At 37.5% G+C, this 16,075-nt stretch overlaps 1 protein-coding gene across 1 annotated transcript in view; it reads left to right on the top strand.

Moving 5' to 3' along the window:
• The window catches only part of TMEFF1 (transmembrane protein with EGF like and two follistatin like domains 1), a 92,900-nt gene that overhangs the window by 12,526 nt on the left and 64,299 nt on the right, over window positions 1–16,075 (top strand). Inside the window, exon 2 of the mRNA XM_068553035.1 lies at window positions 12,857–12,966. Within this exon, the coding sequence (XP_068409136.1) occupies window positions 12,857–12,966 (110 nt within the window). The remainder of the gene's footprint in view (window positions 1–12,856; window positions 12,967–16,075) is intronic.

The following is a 16,075-nucleotide window of genomic DNA, read 5'->3' as shown; positions in this document are numbered from 1 at the left end:
GGAACATTTTTTTCCTCCCCAAAGAGACCTCATATTCTTTAGCAGTCACTCCCCAAACCCCACTCCCACATCCCTAGGCAACCACTAATCTATCTTTTGCTGTAGATTTGCCAATTTTAGACATTGCATACAAGTGGAATCATACAATATGTGGCCTTTGGTGATTGGCTTCTTTCACTTAGCATAATGTTTTCAAGGTTCATCCATGTCATAGCATGTATCAGAATTTCATTCCTCTTTATGACCAAATAATAGTACATTGTATGGATAATACCATATTCTGTTTATCCATTCATCACCTGATGGACATTTGGTTTGTTTCTACTTTTGAGCTGTTATGAATAATGCTGCTATGAACATTCATGTACACTTTTTTGTGTGGACGTATGTTTTCAGTTTTCTTGGGTACATACCTAGGAGTAGAATTGCTGGGTCACATGGTAAGTCTATGTTTAACATTTTGAGGAACTGCCAAACTGTTTTCCAAAGTGGCTGCACCATTTTACATTTTCACCAGCAATGTCTGAGGGTTCTAATTTCTCCATATTCTGGCCAATACTTGTTATTGTCTTTTTTATTATAACCAACCATCTTTTAAGTTAATATATGTTATCCCTCATTTCCCCTATATATGTGATTTCTCTAATGGCGTGTAAATTTTCAATTTTTTAAAAGCTGAATTGGGAGATACTGTCAACCCATTTACCTCCTCCTTCCCTCTCCCCCCTTTTTTACATTATTAGAAACATTGTTTTAGCAGAACTATTTTCATTATTCTTACTGTTAATTCCATTATTAGCTTCTCTCATGGGAGAAATGAAGCATTTAGGAGTTTGCATATTTTTCTTCTCATGCACTTTGAAATTCTATGTTTAAATCTTAAAACTCCCTCAGTATTTGCTTTTAGTTTATTAGATGATTCACTGTTAATCTTTTGTTACTATTTGAATCTTTTTCCTTTTACAAGTGTCATGTATTTTTCATGGCTCAGTAGTTTCATCATTTTTTGAATTCTGAAGTTCTTAACATATTCTGCTGCCTTCAGAAACTTTTTAGCCATGGCGCCATTCCTCTCATTTTTGTGCAAATATTCTGAGTCTTTCTTTTCCATGGTTTAAAAAAAAAAAAAGCAAAGAAAAGAAAAAGGAAAAAGAACCCCACACCTTTTTTCTTTGTTATAAAGGCATATTTGTTTGATATAAGAAATTTGAGGAATATGGAAAAATGTAAAGAAGAAGTCTGTGATGATTGCCATTCTCCTCTGCAGTATCTTAATGTTTATGCTGAAACTATTTCAATTTATACCAGAAAAAGTTTGAACTTTTTCCTTGATATTAGTGTTTGCTTTGGCATATCCTGTTTAACCTGGAGCCACTATTGTTCACAGGACAGATCTTTTGGAATTTTTAAGTTTAGCTTATTTTGCCTTGTCAGCTTTCGTATAATACCGTTTTACAAGTGAATCTAAACTGCTGATATTTCTATTTCAATTCTGTTGTTTATAGCCTTATTGTATATTTAGATCCTCTATTGTTCACAAGTCAGCTCAGTCTTTTAGTGTCTTGTGTTCATTTTTTCATAGTTTTTTTCTCTTTAAAGTAGTTTGAGATATTTTTTAGATGGTGCCATTATGTTTACCGTTGTTTCCGTCTCCATGTTCAGAACATAAGTGCTTCCTAATTACCATTTAATTAAACTTAGTTTTTTAAAAAAATTATTCACTATTTTGTAACAGTTTGCCATGGTTTAAGGTTGTGGTTGTATCAGAGTTTCTGTCCCAAAGGGGAGAAGTACCCTTTACAGTTTCCAGTGGTCTTTTGTAAAGATGTCATTTAATCTTTGCAACCCTGTGAGGAGGGATTATTATACCCATTTTTACTCTAGGGAACTGGGATTTCTCAGAGAGATTTAGTGTTGGCCAAGATTATATAGTTACTTAATCAAATAATCAAAACTCTGACTCTGGAGCTCTTTCTAATGCACCAGAGTTTGTGAAGTCCTTTTAAAGTTCTCTTTTAAAATAGTTAATATCAGTTTCTTCAGTGCCAATTTGCAGGTTGTTTTGTAGATTTTTGTCCTTGTGGGTGACTTCTGGGTTCTGGCTACCTCCCATTCCATTTGGTATTGCAGACACTAAGGAATAGTGGTTTGAAATAGAGCCAGAGATGGGAATTCCCTGGCAGTCCAGTAGTTAGGACTCAGTACTTTCACTGCTGTGGACCCAGGTTCGATCCCTGGTCGGGGAACTAAGATTCCACAAGCCTTGTGGAGGGGCCAAAAAAAGAAAAAAAAAAAGAAAAAAAGAAATAGAACCAGAGAGTGTTTTTTTGTAATTAGATTTATTTATTGATATTTTAAATTTTTTGATGGAGGAAATACACTGAATATACATGCAGAATTTTAAAATACTTATGTAAACATGTATATGTTGCAAAATATAAATTGCATTATAACTATATAGTTTATTTATTTTTCTTTATTTTTTTGGCTGCGTTGGGTCTTAGCTGTGGCATGCAGGCTCTTCGTTGAAGGATGTGGGATCTTTCATTGCGGCGAGGGCTCTTCGTTGTGGTGCACGGCCTTCCTTCTAGTTGTGGTGTGCGGGTTTTCTCTCTCTAGTTGTGGTGCGTGGGCTCTAGAGCTCGTGGGCTCTGTAGTTTGCGGCATGCAGGCTCTAGTTGAGGCGCGAGGGCTCAGCAGTTGTGGCGTGCGGGCTTAGCTGCCCTGCGGCACGTGGGATGTTAGTTCCCCGACCAGGGATCCAATCCGCCTCCCCTGAATTGGAAGGCGGATTCTTTACCACTGGACCACCAGGGAAGTCCCTATATAGTTTTATAACCTGCTTTTTTTCACTTCATAATGGATTTTGGTCTTTCCATATCAGTGTATGTGTTTCTGCTGCATACTTTCATGGCTGCATAATATTTCATCAATAACTTATTTAATTAATTCCCAACATATGGACACTTAGGGTTTTTTCCACTTTGCTGCTATTAAAAAAAAAAAGCTGATGTTACCAATCTCGTACCTACATTTTTATATGTTTTGTCTTCTATCCCTATCATAATTTCCTAGGAATAGAATTGTAGGGTTAAGGCATAGAGACAATTAAAATTTCCATGTATACAGCCATATTATCCTGTGAGAGGTTCTGCCAATTTATACTTTTATAGTTGGTTTGAGTGCTCATTTTCCACACCTTCTCCAGAGCTGGTGTTAATAAAAAAATAATAGCAAACACTTAACATAGCACTTACGATGTGTCATGCACTGCTCTGAGTGCTTTCCCTATCTTTATTTAATCCTTCATCAACATTATGAGATGGGTACTGTTATTGTCCCTAGTGTTATTGTCCCCATTTTACAGATGAGGGAACCGGAGGCACAGAGTGGTAAATTACTAAGGTGTCACATAGCTGATAAGTGACAGAGCCAGGATACTGATCTAGGAGGTCTGATTCTAGGGTCTGCCTCTTAAACACTGAATTATAATGCCTGTTCATTTTTTTTTTTTTTTAATTTAGGTAACATGGTTATTTTCTCTTATTCTTAAACTTTTAAATTTTTTATTGAGATATAAATTCACATAACATAAAACTCACCATTTTAAAGTATACAATTCAGTGTTTTTTAATATATTCAGTATGTTACACAACCATCACCACTATCTACTATCTAATTACAAAGCATTTCCATTGCCCCCAAAAAGAATTTCCATACCTATTAACAGTCCCAATACTCTTCTGTCCCTGTCCCCTGGCAACCATATAGGACTTCAGTTTATGGATCTGTGAGAGTGAAGCACACAGGTTTGCCAAGCTAGTGAGAAATAGTAAGGGAGAGAGTGTTGAAGTTCGAGATCTTTGATAGGGCTAGAAAGACCCTGGGTACCATTAATACCCAGCTCGAGATCTAGGTATTTCTTTCTGATCCTGCAATAGACTGTCCTCCCCATCACCTTGCCTGAAGCATACTGGCATAGAGGCATTTAGAATTGAAGTAGGCAGCAGGGAATGATTGTAGGTGTTGGGGTAGAGGATTGACATGATCAAAGTGGTGTTTAACAAAGGGTGGTTTGGCAGTAGTGTGCAGAATGGGATGAAAAATATTGGAGTCAGATAATTATGTGGCACATGTGAATTTCTTTCGTTAAATATAGCTTAGAGAACTTTTAGTCATCTCTGCTGCGGATGCTGTTTAATATTAATGTAAACTGTTTTTGGTTTTCTATCATGAAGTATGAGTACAGTTTATTTTCCCCCTCATATTTTTATAGCAGAAAATCACAATGTAATATGGTTAATTTAGTAAACAAGTTGAAGAGAATTTAATTCCTAATTCATCTCATTTGCTGAGACTGAAGTCAACATTTACTAGATAGATCTGTTGTTTGATTTTCAATGATTTGTGTCATTAAAGGTATCTCTCAAACTGGTCTGGGGAAAGAGAGGAAGTGAATCTTTGTTGTATACCTACTTGTTCTAGGCACTGTTGCTTTTTAATACATTATCTCATCTAATCATTACAATACCTAGGGAAGGTGGTATACTCTACAATGTGAAGCACCAGCATGTGAACCTGGCCTGTATTGTCCCCCAAACTCATGCTTTGTGCATTGTATGGCAAGCTGTCTCTGGGGTTGTTTGAAATCACATTGAGTCTTTTCCCCCGTTAAATATAACTGGTATAGAACCTTTTAAAGAGAAAAAATCATCCATGTTCAACTGGTGCAAACACAACCCCTGTTAACCAATTTTTGTTTTCTCCTGGCTGGATTTTCCTATATGTGTGTTTTTTTTTTTTTTAATTTTTATTTATTTATTTATTTATTTATTTATGGCTGTGTTGGGTCTTCGTTTCTGTGCGAGGGCTTTCTCTAGTTGTGGCAAGTGGGGGCCACTCTTCATCGCTGTGCGCGGGCCTCTCACTGTCGCGGCCTCTCTTGTTACGGAGCACAGGCTCCAGACGCGCAGCCTCAGTAATTGTGGCTCACAGGCCTAGCTGCTCTGCGGCATGTGGGATCTTCCCAGACCAGGGCTCGAACCCGTGTCCCCTGCATTGACAGGCAGATTCTCAACCACTGCGCCACCAGGGAAGCCCCTATATGTGTTTTTTATACATTATCTTGGTGTATAGCTTTGTTTTCTGCCTTTTCACTTGACATTCATCAGCTATTTCCACATTGCTATATAATATACACAGCCTTTTTAAACAGCTGTTAAATGTTTTGTGGCTGTGTCACACCATTTCCTGGTGATATTTTAATGTTTAAATATTTAATATTTAAACATTAAATATTCTTAATATTTCCACTGTTTTCAGTGTAGAGATCATGGAACTGTCTTGTAGGCAGTTGGATATGGGGTCATGAACAAGCTGGGGTTTTTCTGGGAGTGAAAGCATCCTACAGGGGTCCTGTAAGACTGGATTGGTATACAGGTTTTCCCAAATACTATTAACATCTAGAGAATGAGAATAAACCCATTGAAATTTTCTTAAGAACAAGGTACAAAGTTTGAACATGTCCTGAAAGGGAGTCAATAAGGAATCAACTGGCGATGAACTGAAAATTTCCACGTGTTGATAAGTACTTAAAGAATACTTATCGTTAAGTATTATTTAAGTATTCATTTATAGGACTTTGCCTAACAGTGCTCTCTGAAGGCTGGAAATAGCACTGGCAAAAGCAGATGAAATGGCTTTAATAAAGTTGGGGAAAAGCAACTGAAGACTTGAGTGGTGGGAGTGCATGAGAATGCTGAGAGAGAAGAAGTAAAATGAGATATCACAACGGGATGGCTGAGGGCAGAATATTTTTATATATGGTAGGAGCCGTCTTGTCTCAGTGCTTTAAGATTCTGGTAGTTGGTTAATCAAAGTTTTTTAAGTGTGGAGTCACAAAATAATTCATAAATGCATGTAACATTTTAACTTAAAAATATATACTTATTAAACAGTATTTTGAAAGACGGCCCAGAATTTTTCTTTGAGAATAGCTGGAATTTCCCCTTTCTTGAATAAACCAGATTCATAATGCATTGAGTACACATTCCAGTTTTAATGTCTTTAAAAAGGAACTTAAAGACTTGTGTATACAAAAATCTAGATTTTTATCTTGCCTACACCTAAGGCAATAGCTATTTGTAAAAAGCAGCTCATCTTAAGTCTTTCTGTAGCATTCAATTTTGCTTTCATAGAAACAATTTATTTTCACTCTTATGAAGAGTTGAAACCACAGAATTACAATAACAAATACAGTTGGCATACACAAGCTATATAACATACATAACTGACTCTTGAAGCACAAGAGCTGCTCTCCTGGTTGGAGCTAAAGTACTCATGAATGTTCTAGAGAGTGACCTAGTAGCCTTGAGGATTCATTGAGCCATGGGCATTGGTTTGTATGTTTTACAGAGAAAAGCACACTTTGGTTAATCTGGAGAGTTGATTAAATTGGGAATAAATTCTAAGAGTGACATGGACTGAGCAGTAGGAGAAGGGAAAAGGAGTGATTAAAAGGGAAGTGGTCAGAGAGTTGGGGGGATAATCAAGATTATTAGTTTGGAAGGGGAGGCCAGGTGTGTCAACTACTGTAGAAAGGTCAAGAAAAGAGTTGTAAGACTAAGAAAAAAGGTATGGATCTTTAGAATAGAGGTCATGTTGACCTTTGATAGAGTTTTGATATGAAGGGGGAAGAAGCCAGGCTTGCTAGAGGTTAAGACATTATTAAAGGAGGGACACCCACTTTGAGCCAGGACTTGACATAAACTTGGAGGCAATATATTTAGGTCCTCCTGTTGAAATGAAAAACAGCCGTAGTAATGTGCAGAGATCTTGCAGATTGCTGCTTATTTGACTCACTTTCTTTATAATGATTGTGTTAGAGAATTGAATGTAAAGCCTTTCATTTTATCTTTTATAGTGGATCTAACCCGGGGGTGATTTTGTTCCCTAGGGGACGTTTCGTAATGTTGAGACATTTTTGGTTGTTACAGCTGGTCCTACTGGCATCTAGTGGGTGGAGGTCAGGGATGTTGCTGAACATCCTGCAGCGCACAGGATAGCCCCCACCCCCAACAAAGAAGCAGCTAACCCAAAATGTCAGTAGTGCCGAGATTGAGAAGCCCTCAATTCTGTCCTAACATTTCCAAAGTTAATTCACTTTTGGCTCCTGTAATTACTAGCTGACTCATAAGATCCTCTAGCTACCTTCTGTTTAATTGGAACGGTGGTAGGAAAGTCACATCATTCTGGAGTGCTAATAGGTCTCATTCTGAACTGCAGCCTGAACCTAGTTAGTGCTGCCAAAAGTTGGGGATTCTGGCAGTTCAGGTTCACAGTAAGTAGGGTTCCTTCCCTTACTGTGTATTGTTCCCCAGCTTTGAAATGTTAATGAAAATTGAGACAAGTTTTACATTTAGAGAATTATATGACTGGCACATTTGTAACCAGAGCAAAGTATATCTGTTTTGAGCCACTCTGCTGAGTGATTCCTTGTGTAAAATATTTCTATTTGGAGAACTGAGTTTTGAGGGCCTTAGAAATGGCTCATCCTTTTTGCTGAATTTCCATTTTGGGCTCAGGAAGGCAGGTGTGTAATCATCATCATCACTGACAGGTAGTAGAGTGCCCTCTTGATGCCTGGTACTGAACAGAATACTTGAAAAGAAATAACATTCAGAAGATGATCCCAATATAGAATTCCTTCTGTACTGAGTTTGAGCTAAGGCAGTAGTTCTCAAATTTGGGAGGAGTCAGAGCACCGGAAAGTCATGATGCTCTTGATAATGTAATTTTATCATGTAAACTGTGATGTAGCACCAGATTATTTAAGACTTTCCTTAGAAATGTTTATCTTAAATTTACATGCAATCATTATGTCAGGATTGTCTTTAACTTACATGTATCAGTGACCTGACCAATAGTGGCTTAAATGATAAGGACTTTATGTGTTCATTTCCCGTAACAGTAAGTCTGGAGGGATGAAATCCAGGGTGGGTGTGGTGATTCCATAATTCTCTCCACACTCTTGCTCCTGTCTGTCTGGTCTACCATCTTTAGCTCGTAGCTTTCACCTTCACGCATGTAAGATGGTTTCCACAACCTTAGGCAAGAGGTTTACTTTCCAAACAGAACAAAGAATGGAAGAAGGAAGGAGGAATGGACAGTGCTTATATATCAACTGTGGTACACAGCAAGGGATTTGGGGAAATAGATTACTTAGCTGAGTACCTTGTTTCCCAGAACAAAATTGGGGTTCCCTTACTAAGTAAGAAGGAGAGAATAGATCCAAAGTAGGCAATTAGCCACGACGGCCACAATGACAAAACAATTTAAAGTGTATGTTCGTGAGCTTGTGACATTCATTATCTTGTGTTCTCATAAAACACTGTTGGAGGACTTCGCTGGTGGTGCAGTGGTTAAAAATCTGCCTGCCAATGCAGGGGACACGGGTTCGAGCCCTGGTGTGGGAAGATCCCACGTGCTGCGGAGCACCTAGGCCCGTGAGCCACAACGACTGAGCCTGCGCGTCTGGAGCCTGTGCTCCGCAACAAGAGAGGTCACGATAGTGAGAGGCCCGCGCACCGCGATGAAGAGTGGCCCCCGCTTGCCGCAACTAGAGAAAGCCCTAGCACAGAAACAAAGACCCAACATAGCAATCAATCAGTCAATCAATCAATCAATAAAAATAAATAAATCTTAAAAAAAAAATCTAAGTGAAAAAAAAGAAATCTAAGTGAAAAAAAGCTCACTTAAAATGAGAAAATTCTCTCCATTGAAGTTTTTCCCTTTCAAATGAGAAACTGAAATTCTACTTGATTTTAATGAAGGTACACTATAGTCTAGGACACGAGTTTTCCTAAGGAACATGGTTTGGGAACCACTGATAATTAATGTTTATGTGTACTATTAAATTATTTGTGTCTCTGCTTTCACTTATGTTGTTCATAGATAAGAACATTCTTTTCTCTCTCTTTTAATATTACCACATGTTGTGGGCAATTAAAACAATGCCATTTCTAAATTTTGTGTAATGATCCTATCTATATTAGTTTTATAATCAGAAAAAGTCTTAATAATTTTTCAAGGTCAGTGCAAGTGTTGCTGTCTTTGACACTGCACCCTATACTTCAAATCCATTTTTATTTCCTACTTCTTGAAACTCCTAGAGCAAACATAGTCTGTACAACACAATTTCCCCCTTATTATAGACTATATTTATATTGAATTAATCGCTTATTGTTCCATATGTTAGCAAGATCATAAGCTCCCTGTTATGTTCTTTCCAGTGTATACCAAATTCTTAGCATAATATTAGATACATAGGAGATACATAATTGCTTCCTGATCAACTAACTACATAATCACATTTACCACATTAACACACATGAAAATAGCATGGATTTGATAGCAAGATAGGTGTAAAATAAAACATGACAAGTAACCAGTATAATCAGAATTTCATGACTTTTCACCCTTACCTGTTAATGTAGGACCTCTAGCTCCCACAGAATGCCTCCTTGCCAAGTTTATTTTTGGAGTTACCCAGGGGTGTACCATGTAGGCTCACTAATGTATTCTGGCCGCTGCCACACAGCATGTCTTGTTTTTCTTGTGATGTTAGCTGCCCCTGAAGTTGCGCATTGGTACCTCCCCCTAGATATCAGAGGTGTACCTTGGAGCCTGACACCACTACCTCCTTGGCTTTGTGCTGGCCTGCCCAGGTGTGCTGGGCTGGGGATGGTGAGGTGTCCTAGCCCCTTTTCTACCCCTCTTATATCTTGTCATGTGGGTATCAAAGTGGAGCTCTTTGTGTCTTGTTGCCTCAGAGCTTCTTTTGGTTTGTTTTTGTTTTCAATTTTTATTGAAGTATAGTTGATTTACAATATTATGTTAGTTTCAGGTGTACAGCAAAGCGAATCAGTTATACATGTATCCACTTTTTTTTTTTACATTCTTTTCCCATATAGGCCCTTACGAGAGTATTGAGTAGAGTTCCCTGTGCTATATACAGCAGGTTCTTATTAGTTGTCTATTTTATATATAGTAGTGTGTATATGTCAATCCCAATCTCCCAATTTATCCCTCCCCCCCATCCCCTGGTAACCATATGTTTGTTTTCTACATTCGTGACTCTACTTCTGTTTTGTAAATAAGTTCATTTGTACCCTTTTTTTTTAGATTCCACATATAAGCGATATCATATGATATTTGTCTTTCTGTGTCTGACTTACTTCACTCAGTATGACAATCTCTAGGTCCACCCATGTTGCTGCAAATGGCATTATTTCTGTTCTTTTTTATGGCTGACTAATATTCCATTGTATATATGTACCACATCTTCTTTTTCCATTCCTCTGTTGATGGACATTTAGGTTGCTTCCACGTCCTGGCTATTGTAAATAGTGCTGCCGTGAACATTGGGGTGCATGTATCTTTTTGAATTATGGTTTTCTCCAGGTATATGCCCAGGAGTGGGATTGTTTGGGTGCTTCAGAGTTTTCAGTGAAAGGCATTCTTTAGTTTCTCATTGTTAGCCTCTCTGTCTCCGTCATGATGACCCTTTGGGGCAGTCTGGATGAGATACCACCCTGTGCTTGGGATCACTCCTCCTTTCCAGCCAAGGCTTTGTTTATCAGGCTGAGCTTTTCTGCCTTACTTTAGTAAGGATGATTATTCTCTAAAAATGTTCCTTCATCCCTCATGCAAACAGATGCCTGAACAACTCTCACAGACATGTGAGAATCTTAGTGGCAGGGAGGGTTTAGGCTCTAGATTGCAATCCCGTTGTGCTTTTAAAATGCAACAGGTAAAACACTGCAACTCAAAAGAATCTCAAGCCAGGATAGCAAGTCTTAACTCAGAGCATGATCTTGACCCATGGACAAAATAAAAACTTTATTCTTGTTTGGTATGTGTGATTGTATTGGAACCCAGTGTGAACTTTAAGGCTACAAAGAAAAGAAATAAGAGAAATACACTAAATTTTATTTCTCAAATTGTGCAGTTGTTTTTATTTCTATGGTCCCTTAAATTGATGTGGTTGAGCAAAGATATTATGCATTCTTATCTTCTTTTCCAGAGCAGTTCTTTATTAATATATAGTTATCTTCCTTGGGTTTTAAAATGTACATTAGACAGTAACTGGAACCCGGACCTTGTGCAGGTTCCCAGTAGGAATGTAGGCAGATTGAAAAAAAGCAAACCCCACACTTAAGATTGAGCCTCAGGAGGTAATGCAAGAGGTTAAGGGGGGAAGGGAAGAACAAGCAAAAAGTGGGAGATGAGGAAAACCAAGAACATAAAGCCTCCAGAGCCAGGATGAAAGAAGAGAAAGATGGTCATTTGTGCCTTGAATAGTGAGAGAAACAGAGAGAGCAACAAAACAGCTGCATTAGTTTCCTGTAGTTTTCATTTCTACTCATCTTTTTTTTTTTAAAATTTTACACATATGCTTGAACTTTAGAGCAATCCAATTTTGTGCACCTGAGGTCCATTTAAGGAAAAGAAGAAAAAATTTTTGTAACCAATAGTTACATAGACATATGCTTACTTTAGTGCAGTGCTTGGTGCAGAGTGGTTTCTCAAATAAGTACTGTGACTATCAACTCCTTGTGTATTTAGGCACTTGACTGCCAACTCATTGGAGGGTCAGCTAGGAGGAGGAGACCTGAGACACATTGCAGAGCACTGAGGACAAGTGGGGCAGAGAGAGGAAATGGTGGTCATCCAGGACAGATGTCACTAGATAGAGAAGTAGAACCTCCTTGACTTAGTCCACCGAGTCCTGATTTGAAGTCTAGAAGTAGAAAACAACCAGGGATGAAGGATTGCTGGAGAAAAGCTCGCTGAGATCTGTTTGCCAAGACCTTGTCTCCATCTAGAGCTGCAGGAGATCTTGTGCTCTTTCCAGAGTCTCTCAGCTGTTGAACCACAGGGTCAGAAGCTAACTTAGGCCTCTCTGCTCCCAGACTCATGAGTTCACTGGGATGAGTTTTTAAGCAACCGTTTGTTTACTGTTTGTGTAAGTGTATTTGTTGTTATAGCTCTCATTCCCAGTAGGGAGGATATGAAAATTGTCTTTGTAGTGGTTTTCACCCAATTCCATGTGATTGGCTGCTTTACTTAGCACTAACCTGGAAGCAGTTTATTAGGTTTCCTAGAGAGATTATTTTGATAGTTCCAGAATAAGACTGACAGTTTTGGAACAGGCACAGAATGACCACAGAATACTAGTATTATTGATAGGCTCTGCTTCCTGTGGTAGTAAAATTAAATCAGTCATTTAAAAAATTTAAGTTTAGAAAGATTTTGAATCCTTCTTTGCATGTAAATGCTCCATATGTACCTATTGTATGAGATTCAAGCTTACTTCATAATTCTTTTGTAATTAAAACTGTTTGTTTGTTCTAGAGTGAATAATGATCATCCAAAACTTATTTTGGGTACCAGAAGAATCAAGATTCTTTTTAGTTATTATTTTTTATCCTTAAAAGTAACTTAAACACTAGAAAAATAATCTAAAATGTTAAGACAATAGTAAGAAGACTGTCTTAAGCTCTTGGCAGGCAAAATAGAAAGATTCTTTGGATTTATCTTTGGGAATTATGTGAAATCCTGAAATTTTGAGTTTTATTTTTCTTTGCTTTTATATGCTTTTGGGCATATTATGCAGGACTCTCTTTGGGGAATCTTGAACATCTTGTGTCCTGTAGAACTTGGTGCATGTTTTTTTGTATGTTGTGTCTTATTATTATACTTGTGAATGAGGTGTAAGGATTTTTTCTTTTATTTATATATGTACCTTTGGATAAAAAAGACAAATATATATGAAACAATGTTTCCTCTTTTACAGAATTAAATGTGAGGGAATCTGATATAAGGGTTTGTGATGAATCATCGTGTAAATATGGAGGAGTCTGTAAAGAAGATGGAGATGGTTTGAAATGTGCATGTCAATTTCAGGTAAGGAAATCAAACCTCTTTTCAAAACTTTTATATTTGTCATATTTTATAATTCCACATTTTTCAAATTAAAAAGCTTATTAAGGGGCTTCCCTGGTGGCGCAGTGGTTGAGAATCTGCCTGCCAATGCAGGGGACACGGGTTCGAGCCCTGGTCTGGGAAGATCCCACATGCCGCAGAGCAACTAGGCCCGTGAGCCACAATTACTGAGCCTGCGCGTCTGGAACCTGTGCTCCACAACAAGAGAGGTCGCGATAGTGAGAGGCCCGTGCACCGCGTTGAAGAGTGGCCCCCACTTGCAGCAACTAGAGAAAGCCCTTGCACAGAAACGAAGACCCAACACAGCCATAAATAAATTAAAAAAAAAAAAAAAAGCTTATTAAAACACCTTGAACCCCACAAGAAATTTGGGTTCACAGCCCACAGATTCTTTTTTGTCAGATGAAGCGCTCTTATTTGTACCTTCCATGCTTCTTTTCTTGAATTATGGGAGCAGACTGGCTCTAATAGAATGTGAAAATGCCTTGAAAAATATATTAAAGTTCTATTCAAATGTAAGGTATAATTGTCACTGAAAGGAAATAAAGGACAGATTGCAGTAGAGTCACTTATTTAAAATGTTGGCCTTTTTTTCCCATTTCCTTCTCTTTCTAGTCTATCTCTTTCCCTTCCATTCTTATTTGCTGCTGTCTCATCTTTTTAGGCCAAAGAACATGACTGATTTGGTACCTCAGGGTAGATCAGGGTTAGAGATGGACTAGAAAGGGGAACCTCAAACCAAGAGTGTGAATATCTTTGCTTTTCAAATGTTGTTTTAGTTGTGATTTTGTTGTTTAAAAAAAGAAAAGGAATGGAAATGAAATGTGTTACATTCAATTCTTCTTCTTTTTTTTTTTGGCTTCGCCACCTGGCTTAAGGGATCTTAGTTTCCTGACCAGGGATTGAACCCGCGCCCTAGGCAGTGAAAGTGCAGAGTCCTAACCACTGGACTGCCAGGGAATTCCCTCAATTCTTTTTTTTTTGTGATTAAGTTATAATTTGGCTTCAGAATATTGTTCACAAGACGGTCCCTTATTAAGAATTTGAGATGAGACAAAGAAGGAACTAGAATTTTTTAAACTCATAATCTTATTCTAACTGTACCCACCATTTTGGATTTTTAAAGGTAGGAAAGGGAACAGATCAGGAATAAAAGCATAGGATAGTCAGTTACTTCTAGTAACCCTATAACTTCAGTCATGTTTCTGTATGATCCATCTGAAAAGAGAAGGCATATTTCCCACCCTTTCTTATGATATTGTAATGAGAATTAAAATCAGAAAGGGAGCTTGAATATGAAGCCTCTTTGAAAACTATTAACTATCATGTTTATTTTCATTAAAAGAAGTAGAAAGTTTAAGTAAAGGAAGAAGGGTTGGGGAGTGTACTGTCGACCAGCCAAAAAGGTTGTTCTTGGTCAAAAGGGACTTTACAATCCACTATTTATTCACACTAGCCACCTTTGAAGTCACTTAGCTAACCTTATGCCCACCCCTCCATGGTTGCTTATGTAACAATAGTCAGGCCAGTGTAACTACTATTTATAAAATAGATAATCAACATGGACCTACTGTATAGCACAGGGAACTCTATTCTGTAATAACCTACATGGGAAAAGAATCTGAAAAAGAATGGTTATGTGTATACGTATAACTGAATCACTTTGCTGTACACCTGAAACTGACACAAAATTGTACATCGACTATATTCTAATATAAAATAAAAATTAAGTTAAAAAAAAATAGGTGGTGATGTGTTTGACTGCCCTCCTTCTCCCTAAACCTTCTTAAAAATGATAGTAACTGAAGTGGGCTTCTTTCCTTAAAAGAAGGTGTTGGTGTACATGGTGTATACCAAGCCCTCATGAACTTTTACTTCTTCCTATTCTTCACATTATATAAGTTTTATTGACCTATCTCAAGGGTCACTAATCCTTTCTTCTGTCATTTCCATTCTGCCCATCCAGTGAGTCTTTAATTTCAGATATTTTATTAAGAATTTATAGTTTCTATTTATCTGAGATTTCCTGTCTTTTCATTCATTACAAGAATATTTTCCTTGAGCATAGATATTGCTGCTTTAAAAATCTTTGCCAGTTTCAACATCTGGGACATCTTAGGGATCATCTCTGTTGATTGCCTTTTCATTTGAGAACGCATTATATTTTCTTGTGTTTTGTTTCATATTTATTTTGAATATATCCTACATGTTGTGAATGATATGTTTTTGAGTGTTTGAATTATGTTATGTTCCTCTGAGTATTGTCATTTTTGAAACAGTTAAATTGGCTGAACTTACACTGCAGACTCTATCTTTCCCGTTGTGGGTAGAAACACAAATATCATTTCTTTTAGTCTTAGGTGGGCTACTTGGAGTGTGCCCCCTGAGTGCTTGGTTCAGAGGTCAGCCACAGAATCTGGGACTCCGTGCTCCCTCTCTCCTTTCTGGGATTTTCTCTCTCACTTTCCAGTGGCTTTGGTTCTTCATGCCACAAAGATTGCAGGGTTTTTGTTGGTGTTTCAGGCATCCTGTATGGGGAAAACTGGGGCTGTTCCCTTCTTCCAACTGTCTTATATTTCCTTAGGTTAAATTCTTTGACGTGGAATTGTTGGGCCAATGAGATATTCATGTACAGGTTAACATTCTCACCAAGAGCAATGTATCAGGCTGCTTGTCTCCTTTCAACCTCTTGGTAGTGGATTTTGTCAATCCTTTAAAATTATATAAATCTGAAAGGGAAAAAGCTTTTTTATTTGCATTTGATTACTAGGGAAATTGGAAATGTACCATAAACTTATTGACCATTTCTTGTGAATTAATATTTCATATTCTTTGTCCATTTTTAGTATTTTCTTTTTCCCTTGTGTTGATTTGGGAAGACATGTGTATACACTATATAAAATATACTATTTGTGTCCTTATAATATTGCTTACTGTGCTGAGCATTTTATATCCATTGACTATTCTAAATATTTTATATATATATATATATATAAGTTTACATAACTCATAAACTCTCATGAGAACCTATGATGTAGGTGCCATTTTGACACATTTTTTAGAAGAGTGA

Source organism: Eschrichtius robustus, chromosome 10, assembly GCF_028021215.1.
Source record: "Eschrichtius robustus isolate mEscRob2 chromosome 10, mEscRob2.pri, whole genome shotgun sequence".
Lineage (NCBI taxonomy): Eukaryota > Metazoa > Chordata > Mammalia > Artiodactyla > Eschrichtiidae > Eschrichtius > Eschrichtius robustus.
The sequence above is the reverse complement of the archived record's forward strand: the minus strand, read 5'-3'. Positions and strand labels throughout refer to the sequence as shown.